The following is an 18562-nucleotide window of genomic DNA, read 5'->3' on the forward strand; positions in this document are numbered from 1 at the left end:
CACACACACACACACACACACACACACACACACGGCGAGGGTGGCAGTGGTATTGGTGGTGGTGGTGGTGGTGCGTAAAATAAATAAGGAAAGATGGTGTAATGCTAACAGTTGGTGAGTCTGGGTGAAGGGTAGAGGGGAGTTCTTTCTACTCTTCTTAGAATTCTTCTGCAAGTGTGAAATTATTTAAAGATAAAAAGTTAAATAAAATAGAGATAGGATTTTCCTCTCTGGGGGGCCAGCAAGGAGCAACTGTATGATACTGTTTGAATCCGAGGGACTGAGCCCTCCCGTCTGGGAGCCAAGGGAGACTTGCTCACCGCGTGCTTCAGTGTTGCCCCTAACTGCTATCTACTCACTTCATTGTCTTCACTTCTCCCTTACCTCCTGGCTTACCCTGCATGTTTAGGGACCTTGCTTGGCAGGCACGAATGGGAATTTAGGCTCTGGCCTCACTGTTGGACCATCTCCTTTTTCTCTCCCTCTACCAAATACAGTTCTCCTCCAGCCACTTAAATGTGTTCATTGGATTATTGTGTTTAATTTCATGGCTCCCGTCCCTCACATTGGCTTCTCCAAATGGTTAGTATTTGTCTTAGATAATCAGATTAGAGGCAAGGGCTTGTTTCCTGGCACATGGCATTATTTGGGGGAGGTGCATTGTTGTGGCAGCAATGCCGAGAAGTTACTGTGTTCCTTTCTCCCAGTTTTGGGGCAAAGTCTCTTGTATTTCTTGTGGCCCTGACTGGTTATTTCCAGGAATGAGGTATTGAGTTAATTGGAGCGACTGTGCCCGAGGTAGGCAGGGTTGGCTGTAAGGGAAGGGGTATGACCTTTCCTTAGCTGATGTGGTAAGAACTCTCTTCATTGCCAGGATCAGAAACCCAACTCAGACCGGCCTCACTGAAAAGGAATTTATGAATTCATATAACCAAGAGTATTGAACAGCATTACACTCAGACCTGGTTAGATCCAAGGGCTGAAATGAGGCTATGAGAATTCTGTCTCTCACCATGTCTCAGGTCTGTTTTCCTGTTTGGCTTTATGCTTAGGCAGGCTCTCCCCACCCAGCAACCCCATGTGTACATGCTATCGGATGAGCAAACTCAGGAGAAAGAGGGCATCTCTACCCCAGTTCTTCCAGGAGGGTCCCAGGACTTACTCTCATTGGCCCATTTAAGCCTTGTGTCCATGTCTGAACCAGTCAGTTGCCAAGGGATTGGAAGATACTGATGGGTTAGGCCTAGATCGCATGACCACTCTTGGCCTGGGGATTGTCAGCTCTACTGGAACCATCTGGACTAAGAATTGACAAGAAGTGGCCCTTCAAAGTCAGACCTAGTTGCTGTTACCATTAGGAAGGAAGGGACTTGGGTAAGAACGAAAACAGTAATTCCTTATTGCACAAGGGCTGTGCTGTGCCGCCTTCCCCAGTTCCAGTCCCACGTTTCTGAGCCGCAGATTTGATAGTTGTACTTGTATCGTCCCAGCTGTCCAATTGTGAGCTCTGCAATCATGTCCCCTGACACAAACAAACTGTGACAAATGACCTGTTGGTGTTCTCTTCTACACCCTGCCCGGGCTGCCCCATCCCTCAGGAAACTCACAGGATCTACAGGCAGAAGTTGGAGGAGCTGACTGCGCTCCAGACTTTGTGTAGCAGCTCCATCAGCAAGCATAAGACGCGACTGAAGGACCTGAAGCGCACGCTCCAGAGGTAGGTGGGGCTGCGAATCAAAGCTCCCCTGGTTCTAAGGGTCAGAAACCCAGCTCAACACTGGCTTGAGCAGAGAATGGAAAATTTTATTAAAATATATTTTTATTGCCCTGACCGGTTTGGCTTAGTGGATAGAGCATCGGCCTGCGGACTGAAGGGTCCCAGGTTTGATTCCAGTCAAGGGCACGTACCTTGGTTGAGGGCACATCCCCAGTAGGGAGTGTGCAGGAGGCAGCTGATCGATGTTTCTAACTCTCTATCCCTCTCCCTTCCTCTCTGTAAAAAATCAATAAAATATATATATTAAAAATATATATATATATAATTGATTTCAGAGAGGAAGGGAGAGGGAGAGATAGAAACATCAGTGATGAGAGACAATCATTGATCGGCTGCCTCCTGCATGCCCCACACTGGGGATCGAGCCCACAGCTGGGTCATGTGCCCTGACCAGGAATTGAACTGTAACTTCCTGGTTCATAGGTTGACGCTCAATCACTGAGCCATGCCAGCGAGGCAGAGAATGGAAATTTTAATGGAAAAAAACCAGAAGTGGCTTTAGGATCCAGGGGTCAAAGGATGTTTTTAGGAATCTGTTTTTTTCCCTCTAAATTCTGCATTTCCCTAGATTGGCTTCACTCTATGGCTAACCATCCTCTCATGGGCACTGAGATGGCCACCAGCAGTGCCAGGCTTATATCCTGCAGCCTTTCTTCCTACTGGCTTGGGCACCCCAGCCTAAGGAGAACTTGTCTTTCAGCACAAGTTCTGGGAGCAGTTCTCATTGGCTGGAATTGGTCACGTGCCCATCTTTGAACCAATCAAATCACCAAGACTGGTTAGGCAAGACTAGGTCATATGCTCAGTTTATGGACCTTGGGAATGGGACAGCCCTACTTACACCACATGCAGGGGGAAGAGGATGACATGTAGTTCCCCAGAAGAAAACTGTTATAAGAAGTCCTGCTGGGCAGGTAAACATTAACTACACTTCTCAGGCGCGAGGGGGCTCCCTCCACCAGGCTGTCTGATGTAGGGGGTAAGAGGTCTGGCATCCCTGGTGGAGATACACTTGAGCTCATCACTGAGGTCAGCTCCTGAGGCCAGGATTACACGTTCCGTTTCCAGTCCTTGTGTCTTTCTGGTTTCGGAAGTGCTCTCATCCCCCGTAGGCGAACAGGTCCAGTGGATGCTGTGATCCCTCAGTCGGGCAGACATCTGAGGCTCTGAGTGGCTTGTCCCTGGTCACTTACATGGGCTTCTATTCCAGAGTGTGTGGCTCCGGGTCACTTTTTCCCTTCCCTCGTGGACACTTTTTGGGAAGGTTATTGATTGTACCCCTAACCTTAGCTGACCATTTGGGAAACGGAGGCCCGTTAGTCGTGGGGTAAAGCGTAAGTGGTTCAATGCAGCGCCATCGCCTCTCTTGGAAAAGCACATCTTACCAATGGCAGGACTTCAGAGTCCTTTACATCTGCCGAGGGTTTTTCAGCCTTGGCACGAACGGTAATTCTTGGCTGTCGGGGGCTGCCCTGTGCGTTGTAGAATGTTTAGCAGCATTGCTGGCCTCTGCCCACTGATGCCAGTAACACCCTCCACTCGGTCTTGACAACCAAAAAGTTCCCAGACATCGCCACTGAGCACCACTGGGTAGAAGGTTGACCCCTGACTTAGGTTCTTACACTGAAGACAACCCCTGCTCCAAGCACGTCTGTGACTTGTTTTTCTAGTCTTGAAAGACTAACAGTTAGACCTTGATTAGTTTACTGTTTATGCTGTTTCCTTTTTTTTACTTTATTTTTATTGTTGACACTACTACAGATGTCCCCATTCCTGCCCTACCCTTTGTCTACCTCTGCCCAGCCCCCTGACTGCTTATACTTTTATTTATTTATTTTTTATTTATTTTAAAAAATATTTGTATTGATTTCAGAGAGGAAGGGAAAGGGAGAGAGAGTTAGAAACATCAGTGATGAGAGAGAATCATTAATCGGCTGCCTCCTGCACGTGCCCCACTGGGCTTGTGCCCTGACCGGGAATCGAACCGTGACCTCCTGGTTCATAGGTCGAAGCTCAACCACTGAACCACGCTGGCCAGGCTGCTTATTCTTTTAAAGTGCCATCCTGTCTCCCTCTTAGTAATCTTCAGCTTATTCCTGTAGACTAGTGAGCAGAGCCCCAGTCCCTTTGTGTCCCAGCTTAGTTTGCAAAAGACATTGACATATAATAATTCTTCTCTATTGTAAGCTTTCCTTTTAGTTTACTCCCCATGATTAAATCAGAGTCATTTGGAAAAAAAAGAATAGTGAGAGGAATGCTATTGCTAGTACTTTTCACTGCGCTAAATACTTTAAATTGCATTTACTCATTTACTTGTCGCAGCGGTATTTCCAGAAGGTAGGCTTGACATTATCCCTATTTTTTTAGATAAGGAAAATAAGGCAGAGAGGTTAAAAGACATTCCCAAGGTCACAAGGCTTAGCAGGGAGCTTGCATCAAACCCAGGAATACAGGTGGAGACTGAGGTTGTGAGAAGCATTGAGAGGGAAGAGTGGGAGGGCAGTGGCCAGAGCTTCCAGGTTCTTCCTCCAGGCTGGTAACGCCCCTGCTTCTCCTATGCCCACACCTCTGACCGCAGGTACAAGCGCCGTGCCAGTCTGGAGGAGGCGGAGCTGGTCCAGCAGATAGATGTCACCATCAAGGAGCGGCAGAACACCTTCTTTGACATGGAGGCCTACCTGCCCAAGAAGAACGGGTAGGAGCTGGGAACTTACACACCCCGCTCCCCACCCCCTGCTGGGGCAGACACCCAGGTTTAGGATACCTGGTCTGCATAATTCTCACCTTCCCATCAGGGCTTGAGGTTGAGGGGGAAAGACAGAAGTGAGGGCAGGAAAGAGAAGGAGGCTTCCTCACATGTTTCTCCATGGACACTGTGGGTCAGGCACTGACTGGGCGGGGCTGGGAGGGAGCCTTCTGGGGCTGGAAGTGTTTTATTCTTTGATCTGGGTGTTGGTTGCAGGGATGAATAAATATGTACAAATCCATCACGTTGTATACTTAAGACTTGTGTACTTTTTAAAAAATTGAGTTTTAGCCGAAACCGGTTTGGCTCAGTGGATAGAGCGTCGGCCTGCGGACTGAAGGGTCCCAGGTTCGATTCCGGTCAAGGGCATGTGCCTGGGTTGCGGGCATATCCCCAGTGGGAGATGTGCAGGAGGCAGCTGATCGATGTTTCTCTCTCATCGATGTTTCTAGCTCTCTATCTCTCTCCCTTCCTCTCTGTGAAAAATCAATAAAATATATAAAAAAAAAAAAATTGAGTTTTAGAAAAAGAGAAGAAGGGAGAGGGAGAAAGAAGCACCAATTTGCTGTTCCACTTATTTATGCATTCATTGGTTGATTCTTATAAAAAATGCGCCCTGATGGGTTTTGAACCTGCAACCTTGGTGTGTCTGGTCAATGCTCTAACCAATGGAGCTACTCAGCCAGAGCAAGACTTATGTACTTTTGAAGGTTATGCCTTCATTTTAAAAAAAGCCTGCTTTAAATTGACCTAGATATTATACATATACCTTCACCTCATTGGCTGGCGCTTAGTCACATGCTCACATTAGCTGCAAGGGAAGCTGGGATAAATATGGGGAGGAAAACGTGTCAGTCATGACTGTCAAGTGTCACAGTCCTCCCGTTCTCTAGTTCATCGTTATTCGAACTCGATGTGAGGCCCATTGTACTGCTGAGTTTAGCATCGTATGTTCTGTGTTGGCTTTTCAATGCATGCCTATTACGTTTGGTTGGGGCTGCCCCCAGGGCTGTTAGGGACGTGGCGACTTCACAGGTCTTTCCTTCCAGGCTCTACTTGAATCTGGTCCTGGGCAACGTGAGCGTGACCCTCCTCAGCAACCAGGCCAAGTAAGTGTCCCAGGCGCCCACCTGGCTTTACAGAACCCAGGCATTGTGCTTCCAATTCAGGGGAGATGGGACCAAGCTAGAACTTCTGCGTAAAGGAAAAAACTTTAACAGGCGGTGCCCTGGCTCTTGGTCTCTCTGACTAACCCCCTGGGAAAGGCTTCCTTCATGGGTTCCATATGTTGGGTGGACAGGACTGCGTTTCCCGTGAGAAATGGCTCTGCCCCATTCCTCGTCTCGTCTCATACACTTTTCTCCTGGGAAGTAGACAGTTGTGTCCAGCCACAATCTGTCAAGTTACTAGGGAGGTGGAGCCGTGGTGTTTTGGGGGAGGGGACCCTGTCTCGCTCCCTAATTGACGTCACCAGTCATTTAAGGTCCAGTCTCTCCTTTAGTGGGATCACAAGGTCCTAATAGGGTGTGGTTGGCAGTATGTCAAGGATCCAATGGGGCCAGGGTCCTGCCCCCAGTGGGATGTAGTTATACTACCATAAATGTAGTAACAGTCACGTGACCTTTCCCGGGCATGTCTGTTGCCATAGATTTGCCTACAAGGACGAGTATGAGAAGTTCAAGCTCTACCTGACCATCATCCTGCTCCTGGGGGCTGTGGCCTGTCAGTTTGTCCTTCACTACAGGTAAGGCAGCATGGCGGTGGGGGACACTCTGGGGTGAGAGGGGACCGTGAGAGAGGGATCCAGGGTCCCTCCTGCATCCACCCTGTTTGTGTGATGAGGTGTCGATAGAGAAGGGCCATTTCTCATGAGAAATAGCAGTCCTGTTCGCCGTAATCCCTCCAATAATATCTACTAAAGGGCTGCTGCAGAGGCCTCGAGTGCAGTCAGGAAAAAGCCCAGTTTGGCCATGTTCGCACAATGGAATAGTATTTGCCTGTAAAAGGAAATGACGTTCTGACACAGGCTACAGCACAGATGAATCTGGGAAACATTACAGGGTGAGGCAAAAGTGGGTTTACAGTTGTGAGTATGTGAAACACAGAGTTTATTCTTGTATTGTTGTTTATTAATGATGGTGTTATTTTCCATAAGAAAACTGTAAACCTCCACTTGAATGTTAAGTGAAAGAAGCTGGTCACAAAGGGTCAGAGCGTATGATTCCATTTATGCGAAATGCTGAGAACAGGTAAATCCATAGAGACTGACAGTAGATTAGTGGATGCCAGGAGTTGGCGGGGGCAGCGAATGGGAGGGGACTGCAGATGGGTATGGGTTTCTTTGGGAGTGATGAGAATGTTCTGGAATTAGGTAGTAGTGATGGATGCACAACATTGTGAATACACACACACACAAAAACACACCAAATGTATACTCTAAAAGGGTGAATTTTATGGTATGTGAGTTATATATCTCAATTACAAAAAGAAAGAGGGAGGAAGGGAACAAAAAGCAAGGAAAGAAAAAGGGAATAGGTCACAGAGAACCTTGGTTTGCTCGTGGCTTTGAGACTGATTGGCTGTTGCCATAGGCAGGTTCCCTCTGGGGGCCTCCATGTCCCCGTCTGTAAAATGAGGGTGACACCAGTGCCTACCTCACAGGGTACTCGCGTGTTAACACTGTACGTGGAGGGCTCTGTCCAGCATGTGCCACCCAGCAGTGCATTGAGGACAAGGCCAGGGGCTGAAGCCACACTGCCCCAGGGGGTTTCATGTCTCCATGTGGTTTTCTGCCCCAGGGGAGGCGGCCAAGCACAGCTTGGGCATTTGGCCCAGGTGTTAAGGGTTTATTTCCTAGCAGACGCTTGGCTGGGAGTCCACTTGCTGGTCTGGCCACTTGAACGTCCAAAACAAAGGCTCATGCCTGCCTGCTGCCTTGGGCCTGGCCCGTTTCCCTGGAGGGCAAAGGCTGCACCCATCAGTAATGCCAGCTCACATGCCCCTTTGGAAGGGGGTGAAAGTTCTCAATGAGCAACCAGATTCCTGTGCTGGGTCCTCTGGGCCCTCAGAGGGCAGACCTGTGGCGTGTGGTGCACTTAGTTCCAGGGCTCACTGAGGGCCTGGATGTTCCCACTGCTCCCCACCCCGTCTGTCTTCCTTTCCAAGGGGTGTCGTAACAAGCACCACAAGCTGGTGCCTCGAAACAACAGAAACAGATCCTCTCCCGTCTGGAGGCCACAAGTCTGAAATGAGGTGTGGCGGGACCGTGCTCCCTCTGCAGGCTGAGCGCTTCCCTGCTTTTCCAGCTCCTGGTGGTCGCTGGCCACCTTTCGTGTTCCGTGGCGTAAAGCCGTCTCACTCCGGTCTCTGCCTCACATGCCTCAGTCTTGCCAGGTGGCCTCCTTCCCTGTGTGTTTATGAGTCTCTCTCATGACCTTCTTAGGAGGATACCAGTCCTTGGATTTAGGGCCCACCCTAATCCAGTGTGACCTCTTTTTTAAAAAAAATATATATTTTATTGATTTTTTACAGAGAGGAAGGGAGCGGGATAGAGAGTTAGAACCATCGATGAGAGAGAAACACCGACCAGCTGCCTCCTGCACGCTCCCAACTGGGGATGTGCCCACAACCAAGGTACATGCCCCTGACCGGAATCGAACCCGGGACTCCCCAGTCCGCAGGCCGACGCTCTATCCACTGAGCCAAATCGGTCAGGGCTGACCTCCTCTTAACTAATTACATTTACAAGGACCCAATTTCCAAATAAGGTCATATTCTGAGGTCCTGATGCTTAACCTTTGACAAATAACTTAACCTTGCCCTGCTTTGGTTTCTTCATAGAGAGTGAGGATAACAGGCCTGGCTGGCGTGGCTCAGTGGTTGAGCATTGACCTATGAACCGGGAGGTCACGGTTTGAGTCACGGTCGGGACCTATGCCCTGGTTGCAGGCTTGATCCCCAGTGTGGGGCGTGCAGGAGGCAGCCAATCAATGATTCTCTCTCATCATTGATGTTTCTATTTCTCTCTCCCTCTCCCTTGCTCTCTGAAATCAATAAAAATATATTTCTTAAAAAAGAAAAAAGTCCCATCAGCAGATGAGTGGATTAAAAAACTGTGGAATGAAATACTACGCCACTATAAAAAAGAAGGAACTTTTACCATTTTCAACAGCATGGATGGAACTGGAGAGCATTATGTTAAGCGAAATAAGCCAGTCGGAGAAAGATAAATCTCACATGATCTCACTCATATGTGGGATATAATGATCAACATAATTTGATGAACAAGAATAGATCCAGAGACAAATGGTAGGGAAGGAGGGGGGCGGTTAGAGAGAAACCTAAGGACTTGTATGCATGCATATGACTGGAGGAGGGGTGTCAATTGGGGAAAAAGGAGACATATATAAAACTGTAGACAATAAAAAAAAAATTTTTTTTTAAAGTGAGGAAAAGGGGAGCTACCCAGCAGCACAGTGGTGAGGATGAGATAAGGTACACCTATGGCATTCAGATGTGACCTGGCACACAAGCAGTTGTTATTGCCACCGTTATTTCCCGCTACGCTGGGCAGGCAGGGAAAAGATCACAGCCTAATGTCCTGAGCATCCTGGGAGCAGGAGTTTCTTTCCTTACTCTGTCCCCTTCGGATCATTTCCTTGCTGGGTGCCCCACCCACAGGCCCTTCGGTGGGAGGGAGACAGGTTGTTGTGGGCTGGATGGTCAGGGAAGGAGGGAAACCTCAGCTAGAGCCTTAAGGACAGGTAGGATTCAGTTAGAAAGGTGAGGAGGGGGCATGCGCATTCTAGGGGGAGAGACACCTAAGGGGCAGACCCCCTCTGCCTTCCCGGACATCAGGGGGTTCTGAAGGCCCCCTGTGTGAGTGGCCCTTGGCCTGGTTCTCTGTTCCGTTGCAGTGGGGCTGGGACAACCGTACCTGGTTCTCATGCCTGCTCCCCTCCGGGGGCTGTTTCTCCCCACAGGGTAACGGACGAAATCTTTAACTTCCTACTGGTGTGGTATTACTGCACCCTGACGATTCGGGAGAGTATTCTTATCAGCAACGGCTCGAGGTAATTGGGGGCCCGGCTTTATGGGGGGCGTAGCGGCAGCCAAAGGGAACTCTGTCATGGAAGAGGCAGGTGAGGGCTGCTACCCTCAGCGGCATTCCCTTCCTCCTCGGGGATCCGTGACATTTCAGACCCAGGGAGGAGGAAAACCGTTACTGCTACTGCAGCAGCCTCGCTTGCCATGGTCAGTCTCGTGTTTACAAGAAACCCTAACTCAATATAACAGGACATTATTTTCTCATATATTTTTTTTTAAATATATGTTATTGATTTTTTACAGAGAGGAAGGGAGAGAGATAGAGAGTCAGAAACATCGATGAGAGAGAAACATCGATCAGCTGCCTCCTGCACATCTCCTACTGGAGATGTGCCCGCAACCCAGGTACATGCCCTTGACCGGAATCGAACCTGGGACCTTTCAGTCCGCAAGCCGACGCTCTATCCACTGAGCCAAACCGGTTTTGGCTATTTTCTCATATTAAGAAACAGGTCCTTGGGGGCTGACTCAGGTAAGGCTTAATCCAGGTGCTCAGTGTCATCAGGACCCGCTTGCTCTCTGTCTCTCACCTCTGCCTTCTTGTGTTGTCTATTCTCAGGTTCTAGGTAGAGTTATCAGTTCCCAGCTCACGTCTTTATTTTTAGCATTCCCAGCAAAATAGGGCACATTCCTCTCTTGCAAGGTGTCTTACTGGGTTCTCTTGGTGTTCATTAGATCATGTGCCAATCACTGTAGCCAGAGAATGCACTTCTCTGATTGGCTGGGCTTGAGCCTCCTGACCACCCCTCTAGCTGTCATTGGAAATCTAGAAGCTGAGTGTCAGGAGGGCCTGGTTCCCCACAGGAAAATTGGGATGAGGTCACTAGATGAGTGGATGAGTGGATTCTGGTGACAAGAGTGATGGTCCCCCACAGGGAGAGGAGCCTCAGGACTCTGTTGAGATCCATGGCTTGCCTTCCCCCTTCAGAACCTACTTTCCACAGTTTGATTCCTCTTTGGGGTGGCCACTTGAACCTCTGCACACCATTCTTGTCCCTAGCGTTTCCCAAAACACGAAGGAACAACTTTCCAAACCCATTCTCCTCCCTCCCTCCCAGGGGCTATAAAGAACAACCAGGAGCATGTATTTAATCCAAACCCTCAAATAATTTGCCACCTTCTCACTTTTCTGCCCAGTGGTCTCTAAGCAGGGCCTGCTCTGAACATAGAGCCATGAGGTAAGGACAGGAACGGCGGTTCCTAAGCACACAGCCCTGTAGCATGTAGCCTGTTAGAAAAGATCAGTGTTTCTCACACTGCACTCATTCCTGTCCCATCCACGCCATTTTTGCCATGTCCTTGTATCACCTAGATGGTCATTTTCCCACATTTTATTTTTTATTGCATTTTTAAATTGAAAAAAATTGCTTTTTAGAGAGAGAGGAAGGGAGAGGGAGAGAGAGAAGCAACAATTTGAGAGTGAAACATCGATCAGCTGCCTCCTGCACACCCCCCACCAGGGATTGAGCGCAGAACCCAGGCATGTGCCCTGACCAGGAATCGAACCTGCGACCTTTCGTGTGCTAGACGACACCCAACCAACTGAACCACACCGGTCAGGGCATCATTTTTCCCACATTCTAAATCAGCCGCCTCCTTTTTTTTTTACTTAAATAAATATTTGTTTTAAAAGGAAGCTCTATTTCACTACTTTACATGGAAAACCAGCATCAATTACAGGAAAGAGGAAGTAGTATAAAAATATCTTTTTGTTTTCATTGTCTAATTTATTGAAGGCTCTGGGCTTGTGTTTTTCCTTATGTGTGTTTGTTCATGTGTAGAAAGGGAGACGAACGGATGTAGAGACGCATTAAAGATGTACTAGATTCTAACCAAGACCATCTCCTCGACTTAATCAGGAGAAGGAAAAGAGATATAATTCAGTATCATCTGGTGCAAGCATGAGTTTGACATGCTTGATCTAGTGTTACACTCAAATGTCATCTAAAACTCAGTGATGCACACCCCATGCTTTGGGAAACACCGAAGTAGAAAATCTTACCCAATAAATAACATTCATAGTTTGCCTGAATTTTAGTGAATAGTGGCTTTCTGCTTTTAGGTCTGGTTGGAGGGGAGCCAGGGTAGCATTTAGTGGGGAAACGGACCAGGGCGTTTGGCAGGGCTTCCTGGTTACTAATGATCTTCCTGTGCCGTCAGCCTTGGAGTCTCACCCTCCTGATGGTCTCATAGTAAGGGTGTTCGGGGCATGCTGTGTCTCTGATGGTCACTAACACTTTAGTAAGTTACTCTGGTCAGCTCTTTTTCTAGTGTGATAAGCCGTGGGTGGGAGCAGGACTGAGGGGAGGTCTCTGCTAATGTGGGGCACACCAGGAAAATCGGAGGGGACAAAAGGAGGAAGTGGGGTTCCAAAGCCAAGCCTAAATATTTGCCTAACGCTTTTAGCTGGGGCTTTTCCAGGGCTTCTCTGGAATGCGTGCTCTGATGGGACAGCAGGAAGTGTTGTCTCTGAGCTTGTGATGCAAAGCTTTGCATGTGGGGCCGCTCTGCCCCCTCACACTTGGCCCTTACGAGGGAATAGCTAAGAAACCAGTAGCTAAGAGAGCACAGTGAGGAGGAGGGAGGGGTGAGCTCTACCTTTCTCACCTCTGAAGCATCCCAGGGTCAGCTCAGGCGCTCAGCGTTGCTGCCCCATAAACGCCCCATGGTCTTTGTGGAAATGAATTCAACCCCAGCTCTGTGATGAGGCAGGGCCCATGGGGCCTTACCATGCTCTGAGGACAGGTGGAGCTGAGCCATATGGCTTCCTGGAGACTTGGTGCCCAGTTTTGGTGTGACTGAGCCTCTGTCATCCTGTTCCCTGTTGCACTTGGGACCTGAATTAGAGGTACGGTCAGGGAAGCAGGCCTAGAGAGGTGGGGGACTCCCCCCTCGTGGGACGGAGCCACCCTTGCTTTGTGTCTGATGCCTCCCAGGTGAGAAGTAACTCATTAGCTTAGTTAGTGCGGTAAGCAAGTCAGCTTCCCTTGCAGATTTGCAAATGATTGAAAACCACCTGATAGGAGTAACATGAAGGGGATTTATGGGAGCATATAAATAGTTCAAGGAGGTAAAAAGGGTTCAATGTTAACAGTACCTCCTCCTTCTCCTTATTCTGTTGTCCCCTGCACTGGTTCCCAGCAGCCGGGGTCAGCAAGCATCCTACTGGATCAGCAACCCAGAGTCCCTTTCCTTCGCAGATCTAGCTGTAACCTTGAGACAGACTCCTGATTGGCTAGGCACAGGTCACATGCTCATCCCTGAGCCAATCACTGTGGCTGGCTCTGGGTCATGGGCCCAGTTATATTATTCAGCTGCACCCAAGCATCCTGACTGGGAGTGGCCGTGAATAGGTTCCCTGAAAGAAAGCTGAAGCCTGGACCGAAATGGGGGTGATTGACAGACAGGCAAAACAGCAGATGTCTCCTGCAGTTAGTTCTGGGCCAGAACAAATAATGAATCGGGGATCATATTCATTTTTCTGGCTAGCCAGCCTTGGGCACCTGGCTCTAACAAGCTTTTAAGGCAGAGTGGTAGCTGGCAACGGAGGGAGCTTCAGTGTAGAAGCCATTCCACCAACTGCCCAGATTACAGGAACGGCCTTCAGATGAATAGTGGCTGGTGCGGTATCTTCCACACACATCCAGATGTGGCAAGGTGTCCTGTAGGGGGGCTGTGGTCATCCTGGGCACAGTCCGCAGACACCAGGACTTGATGTCCCTACGTTCTGGCAGGAGAGCTCCATGCTTCCTGGGGCATCTACTGTCTGCTCATGAAAAAGCCCGCCCGCCCTGCAAGCATCCTTTCTGCCCAAATCACGCTCGGAGAGTGACTGCTACTGGGTGCAGGTTTCTTTCTGGGGTGACAAGCATGTCCTAAAACTGATTGTGGTGACGTAGCACAACTCTAAATCTATATATATATTTTTTTAATATATTTTTTTATTGATTTTTTACAGAGAGGAAGGGAGAGAGATAGAGAGTTAGAAACATCGATGAAAGAGAAACATTGATCAGCTGCCTCCTGCACATCTCCTACTGGTGATGTGCCCGCAACACAGGTACATGCCCTTGACCGGAATCGAACCTGGGACCCTTCTGTCCGCAGGCCGACGCTCTATCCACTGAGCCAAACCGGTTTCGGCTGAATCTATATTTTAAATGGGTGAATTGTATGGGTCTGAACTGTATCACAATAAAAATGTTATATAAACACACACACACGTGCACAAAACCTGCCCAGAGGCCTGGGATGTGCAGATGGACGATGGGGCTGGGGAAGAAGCGACGTCTAGCCTCTCCCAGTACCACTGAGTGGCAGCTGTCATCGCTGGGCTATGGGCACAGCAAGCTGTGAAATGAAAAGCTGCTGCTCAACCAAGCCTGTTGCCCAGAGCCTGTGTCTGGCTCAGGCCACTCCCAGGTGGAGAGAGGGCGTTTGTCCAGGGAGTTGGGAGACTAGGACAAAGGAGCACGGGACTTGCCAGGACCCTGGGACTTGTGTGTGGCTTCGCAGAGAGCTGGGGAGGTTCCAGAGTGGTTTCCTGGGTGCTCTTCAAGCTAAAAGTCTGAGGTGGCCAACTGCCTTTTCTATCAGAAAACCAGTGCCAGGGGCCTCCTAGATTCTGACAGGCAAGACAGGGACACGAAGAGGGAGAGGCGGAACTGGGAAGTGAGTGGACGTCGTATCTTGTCCCATGAACTCCCGTGGCACCTGCAGCCATCTCCTGTCCCCTCTGTGCTGGTGGCATCCAGACCAGCTGTGGCTTTCCCCAGCTGCACCTCCTGGGCATCACTTCATGCATTTCAACATTAATTTACTTCCTACTGTTTACCTAGTGCTGGTCATGCTAGGAATAAAGGAAAAAGCCTTGTCCTTCACCATAACCTTTGAGGGACCCACAGGCCATTGTCTGAACCTGATTTGCACCCAGAACTGTAATGGGGCTGCAAAGAGAAGAAGGGATGAGGACGAGCCAGTCCCTGCTCTTATGATGTCTATATTCTGGTCGGGAGGTTTTGAGGCCACTTACACCCCCTTTAGGACAATGCAAATGGAAATCTCAATGACACACCAATTTTTACCTAATAAGTTGGGCAGAAATTTTAAAATTTGGTTTCAGGCGTTGGTGAGTTTGGGGAACCAAATTGTCTCCCCTGCTGCTGATGGGAGTATAAATTGGAATTGAGATTTTGGGGGGCAACTTCTGAGCCAGTCATCCCGCTTCTTGGAGAAACAATGTCATCACACCAGGGACTTCCATGGGGGTGTCTTGGCAGCACCGAGGATGGTAGTGACCGTTGAGGAACAACCACGTGGACTATGGCAGAGCCACATCCTGAAATGCCATGTGACAGGTCTATGGGTACCAGCCTGGGAATCCAGATGAGAAAGCCTGTTGCAGCATGATTTAGTTAAAAAGGAAGTCTAATCCAGCAGCTCACCCCCCAAGCCAGCAGGTCCTCGGGCTCCTCCTCCTTGTGAGCAGTGCTGCCCTGGACCCCATCTCCTCCCCAGTGAGAGAGAGAGAGAGAGAGAGAGAGAGAGAGAGAGAGAGAGAGAAAGATATGGCTTGATACCTCCTATAGATGCCTCTGGTGTCCCAATCACTACAGCCCCATCCTTGGGACGAGGGAGCCCTCCTGCTCCCAGGCTGTGTTTGGCAAAGCACATCCCTGCCGCCCTGTGTTCCGTTATCTGAGCTCCCAGAGCCGGGCCAGGAAGGGCCAGCAAAGATCCGAGACAATCTCAGGGACATTGAAGGGCAAAGGTGTTGGGTCCAGCATCCCTCCCGGCTGTGGAGTGAGAACCCTGAGCTGGGGGACACTGGGCTCTGACAACGGGGTCCCCACAGCTTCTGGACTAAGTGGGGTGAAGTCCAGGGCTGGATGCGGGCTTGCAGTGGACGGAGGAGCAGACTCGCCCAGGGTGTGGGCTCCTGGGAGCAGCTGCGGCTGGGGTGGTGTGAAGTGCTGCAGCTCTGTGTCAAAGTGTGTGTGTTCTGTGTTTGTTCAGCAAATTTACTCAGCACCTGCTCTGAGCAGGTGCATCAACGAACCAGACAGACAGGAATCTTGCGCTTCTGGAGTTGACATCTGAGTGGGGAAGGGGGTTCAGGAAACAAAGGAGAAAACAGTAAGAATTTCAGACAGTGGTGAGCACCTCGAGGCAGAGGCAGCAGGACCGTGTGATCCAGGGTGGGGCTGTCTGGCTGACTTGAATAAGCAGGTCGGGGAAGGTCTTGGAGGAGGTGACAGACAGAACTTGAACTTGGACCAGGAGGCCTGTAGGCCAAGGCCCGGGAGCAGAGAGAAAGTACAGAAGGCCCTCCCCGTCGGTCAGCGCGGCTTCCATGACAAAATACACAGACCGGCAGCTCCAACAGCAGAAATTCATTTTCTCTCAATCCCGGAAGCTCTGCATCCGAGACCAGGGGGCCAGCCGGGCTGGTTTCTCCTGAGGCCTGTCCTTGGCTGACGGACGGTCCCTGTGACCTCCTGTGGCCTTTGCTCTGTGCGCACGCACACTCCTCGTGCGCCTCCTCCTCTTCCTCTAAGGACACCAGTGCTGTTGGATGGGGGCCCATCCTATGACCTCATTCAGCCTCAGTGACCTCTTAAAAGACTCCCTCTGCTAATGTCGTCACTGGGGGCTAGCTAGGGCTTCAGTCTGTGAGTTCTGGGGACACGCAATTGAGTCCGTAGCAGGTCCTGAGGTATCGGCAGTGTGAGGAGGAGGGGACAGGGCGGTGGTTACAGCCGCGCTGAGGTTGGGGCTGCGTTCTCAGGGTCCCTGGAAGCCTCTGTGGGTCTCCTGGCTCATAGATGGGTGGCTCAGTGTGGTTCTGCGTCTTCGTAGGACAGGGAGGAGGACAAAGTCCCCCGCCCACCACACACACAGAGGCTGGGAAGCTGGGAGATGCCTGCCTCTCTCTCCCCACCTGAGCTTTCCCTTCTCTTGTTCTCTCCGAGAATTAAAGGCTGGTGGGTGTCGCACCACTACGTGTCCACCTTCCTGTCTGGAGTGATGCTGACCTGGTGAGTGTCTCCTGCCCCGCCCCCCACGCCTCCCCTTGCCCTCCCCAGGGGGCCGTGAATGGGGACTAGTTGTGGGTGAGGGGCCCAGATGGCTTTCCAAGGCCCTGGCCCCAGCTGGGCTGACTTCGGGGCCAAGGAGAGTGTGAGCTTACAGCAGAGCCCCAGGGAGTTTTCCCGGAAATGTACCCTCCTCCTGCTGGCTGGGGCAGAGGGGACAGGGAGTAAGGCTGGGGCAGAGGGGACAGGGAGCAAGGCTGGGGCAGAGGGGACAGGGAGCAAAGCTGGGGCAGAGGGGACAGGGAGCAAGGCTGGGGCAGAGGGGACAGGGAGCAAAGCTGGGGCAGAGGGGACAGGGAGCAAGGCTGGGGCAGAGGGGACAGGGAGCAAAGCTGGGGCAGAGGGGACAGGGAGCAAGGCTGGGGCAGAGGGGACAGGGAGCAAGGCTGGGGCACAGGGGACAGGGAGCAAGGCTGGGGCACAGGGGACAGGGAGCAAGGCTGGGGCAGAGGGGACAGGGAGCAAGGCTGGGGCAGAGGGGACAGGGAGCAAGGCTGGGGCACAGGGGACAGGGAGCAAGGCTGGGGCACAGGGGACAGGGAGCAAGGCTGGGGCAGAGGGGACAGGGAGCAAGGCTGGGGCAGAGGGGACAGGGAGCAAGGCTGGGGCACAGGAGACAGGGAGCAAGGCTGGGGCACAGGGGACAGGGAGCAAGGCTGGGGCACGGGACAGGGAGCAAGGCTGGGGCACAGGGGACAGGGAGCAAGGCTGGACAGCAGCGCAAGGACAAGGCTGTGGCACCGAGGCGTCAGGCCCAGAGGGAGGGGGGACCTGTGGGACCTTAGGCTTCAAAACGACACACGCTCCCAGGGACACGGGTGGTAAAGAAGGTAGACACTGGGATTTGGGTTTAAATGTAAAACCCTTTCCTCTCTCCCAGCGGGAACAGGATGGGCGGGATGGATGTCTGATTCCCCATGACCCCTCACCTTCTCCCCCTCCTCTCTGCAGGCCCAACGGACTAATCTATCAGAAGTTTCGCAGTCAGTTTTTAGCGTTTTCCATATTTCAGAGTGAGTGTCTCTTGCCTACATTCAGGGGAGGGGGCACGGTTCCCTGTGGAGGCCCTGTCCCTGGGAGGTCTTTCCTGGAGGGGAGAGGGCACTGGGGGAGGTCCCTGGAAATCCAAAGAGCTACCTGCCCCCCAGGTCAACTCCATCCTACCCCTCCACCCCCAGCTCTAGCGATGGCCTGCCCCATTGCCCCCCCTGGACCCCCAGTCACTGCCTCTTTCCTCTCCCAACCAATCGCCCCCTCTGAGAACCCACTGGTGTTGGGGCACTAACTTTGTTTTCCTTAAAATGGAAATATATGTTCTTTTTTCTCATTTAGGAACAGCCCTGGATTTATATACAATGCACTGCCCCAGGGGTCGGCGAGCTTGAATGGTTGGCGACAGGGAGAGCGAGTTTTACTTTTCACCATAGACCTGTTTGTTCCCTTTGAATTTATACCGTGTGCATATTGCCAACTCAAAAAAATACAACTTAATTTTTAAATAAAACCCTGCTTACGAACAAGTCCAAATATATAAAGCTGAGAATGAAAATTAGGTACAGTCTCGCCCTTGGGGTGACCACTGGTAATAGGTCTATGTCCTTTCTAACATTTTACTCACAAATACGTATATGCATATATACTGCATTATGTATAGTCCACAAACACGGGATCCCTCTGTACATACAGCTTTGCGTGTAACCCGGGAAACAATTACCATGGGCTTTTCCACCCCCAGTACAGGTATCCCATTGTATGGAACTGTCTTGCTGACCTGGCATTGCACACAGCTCCTAGCCCGGTGCAAGCCTCTTTTGAGTGCCTACTGCATGCCTAGGGAAG

General features: G+C 50.8%; 1 protein-coding gene across 1 annotated transcript in view; it reads left to right on the forward strand.

The window, feature by feature from the left end:
• Window positions 1-18562, forward strand: part of TMEM120B (transmembrane protein 120B) — a 37188-nt gene that overhangs the window by 14640 nt on the left and 3986 nt on the right. The window contains exons 2-8 of the mRNA XM_081113554.1: window positions 1599-1717; window positions 4356-4472; window positions 5573-5632; window positions 6172-6267; window positions 9506-9595; window positions 16601-16666; window positions 17675-17736. Of these exons, the coding sequence (XP_080969680.1) occupies window positions 1599-1717; window positions 4356-4472; window positions 5573-5632; window positions 6172-6267; window positions 9506-9595; window positions 16601-16666; window positions 17675-17736 (610 nt within the window). The remainder of the gene's footprint in view (window positions 1-1598; window positions 1718-4355; window positions 4473-5572; window positions 5633-6171; window positions 6268-9505; window positions 9596-16600; window positions 16667-17674; window positions 17737-18562) is intronic.

This window comes from Myotis nattereri (genome assembly GCF_964212035.1).
Source record: "Myotis nattereri genome assembly, chromosome: 19".
Lineage (NCBI taxonomy): Eukaryota > Metazoa > Chordata > Mammalia > Chiroptera > Vespertilionidae > Myotis > Myotis nattereri.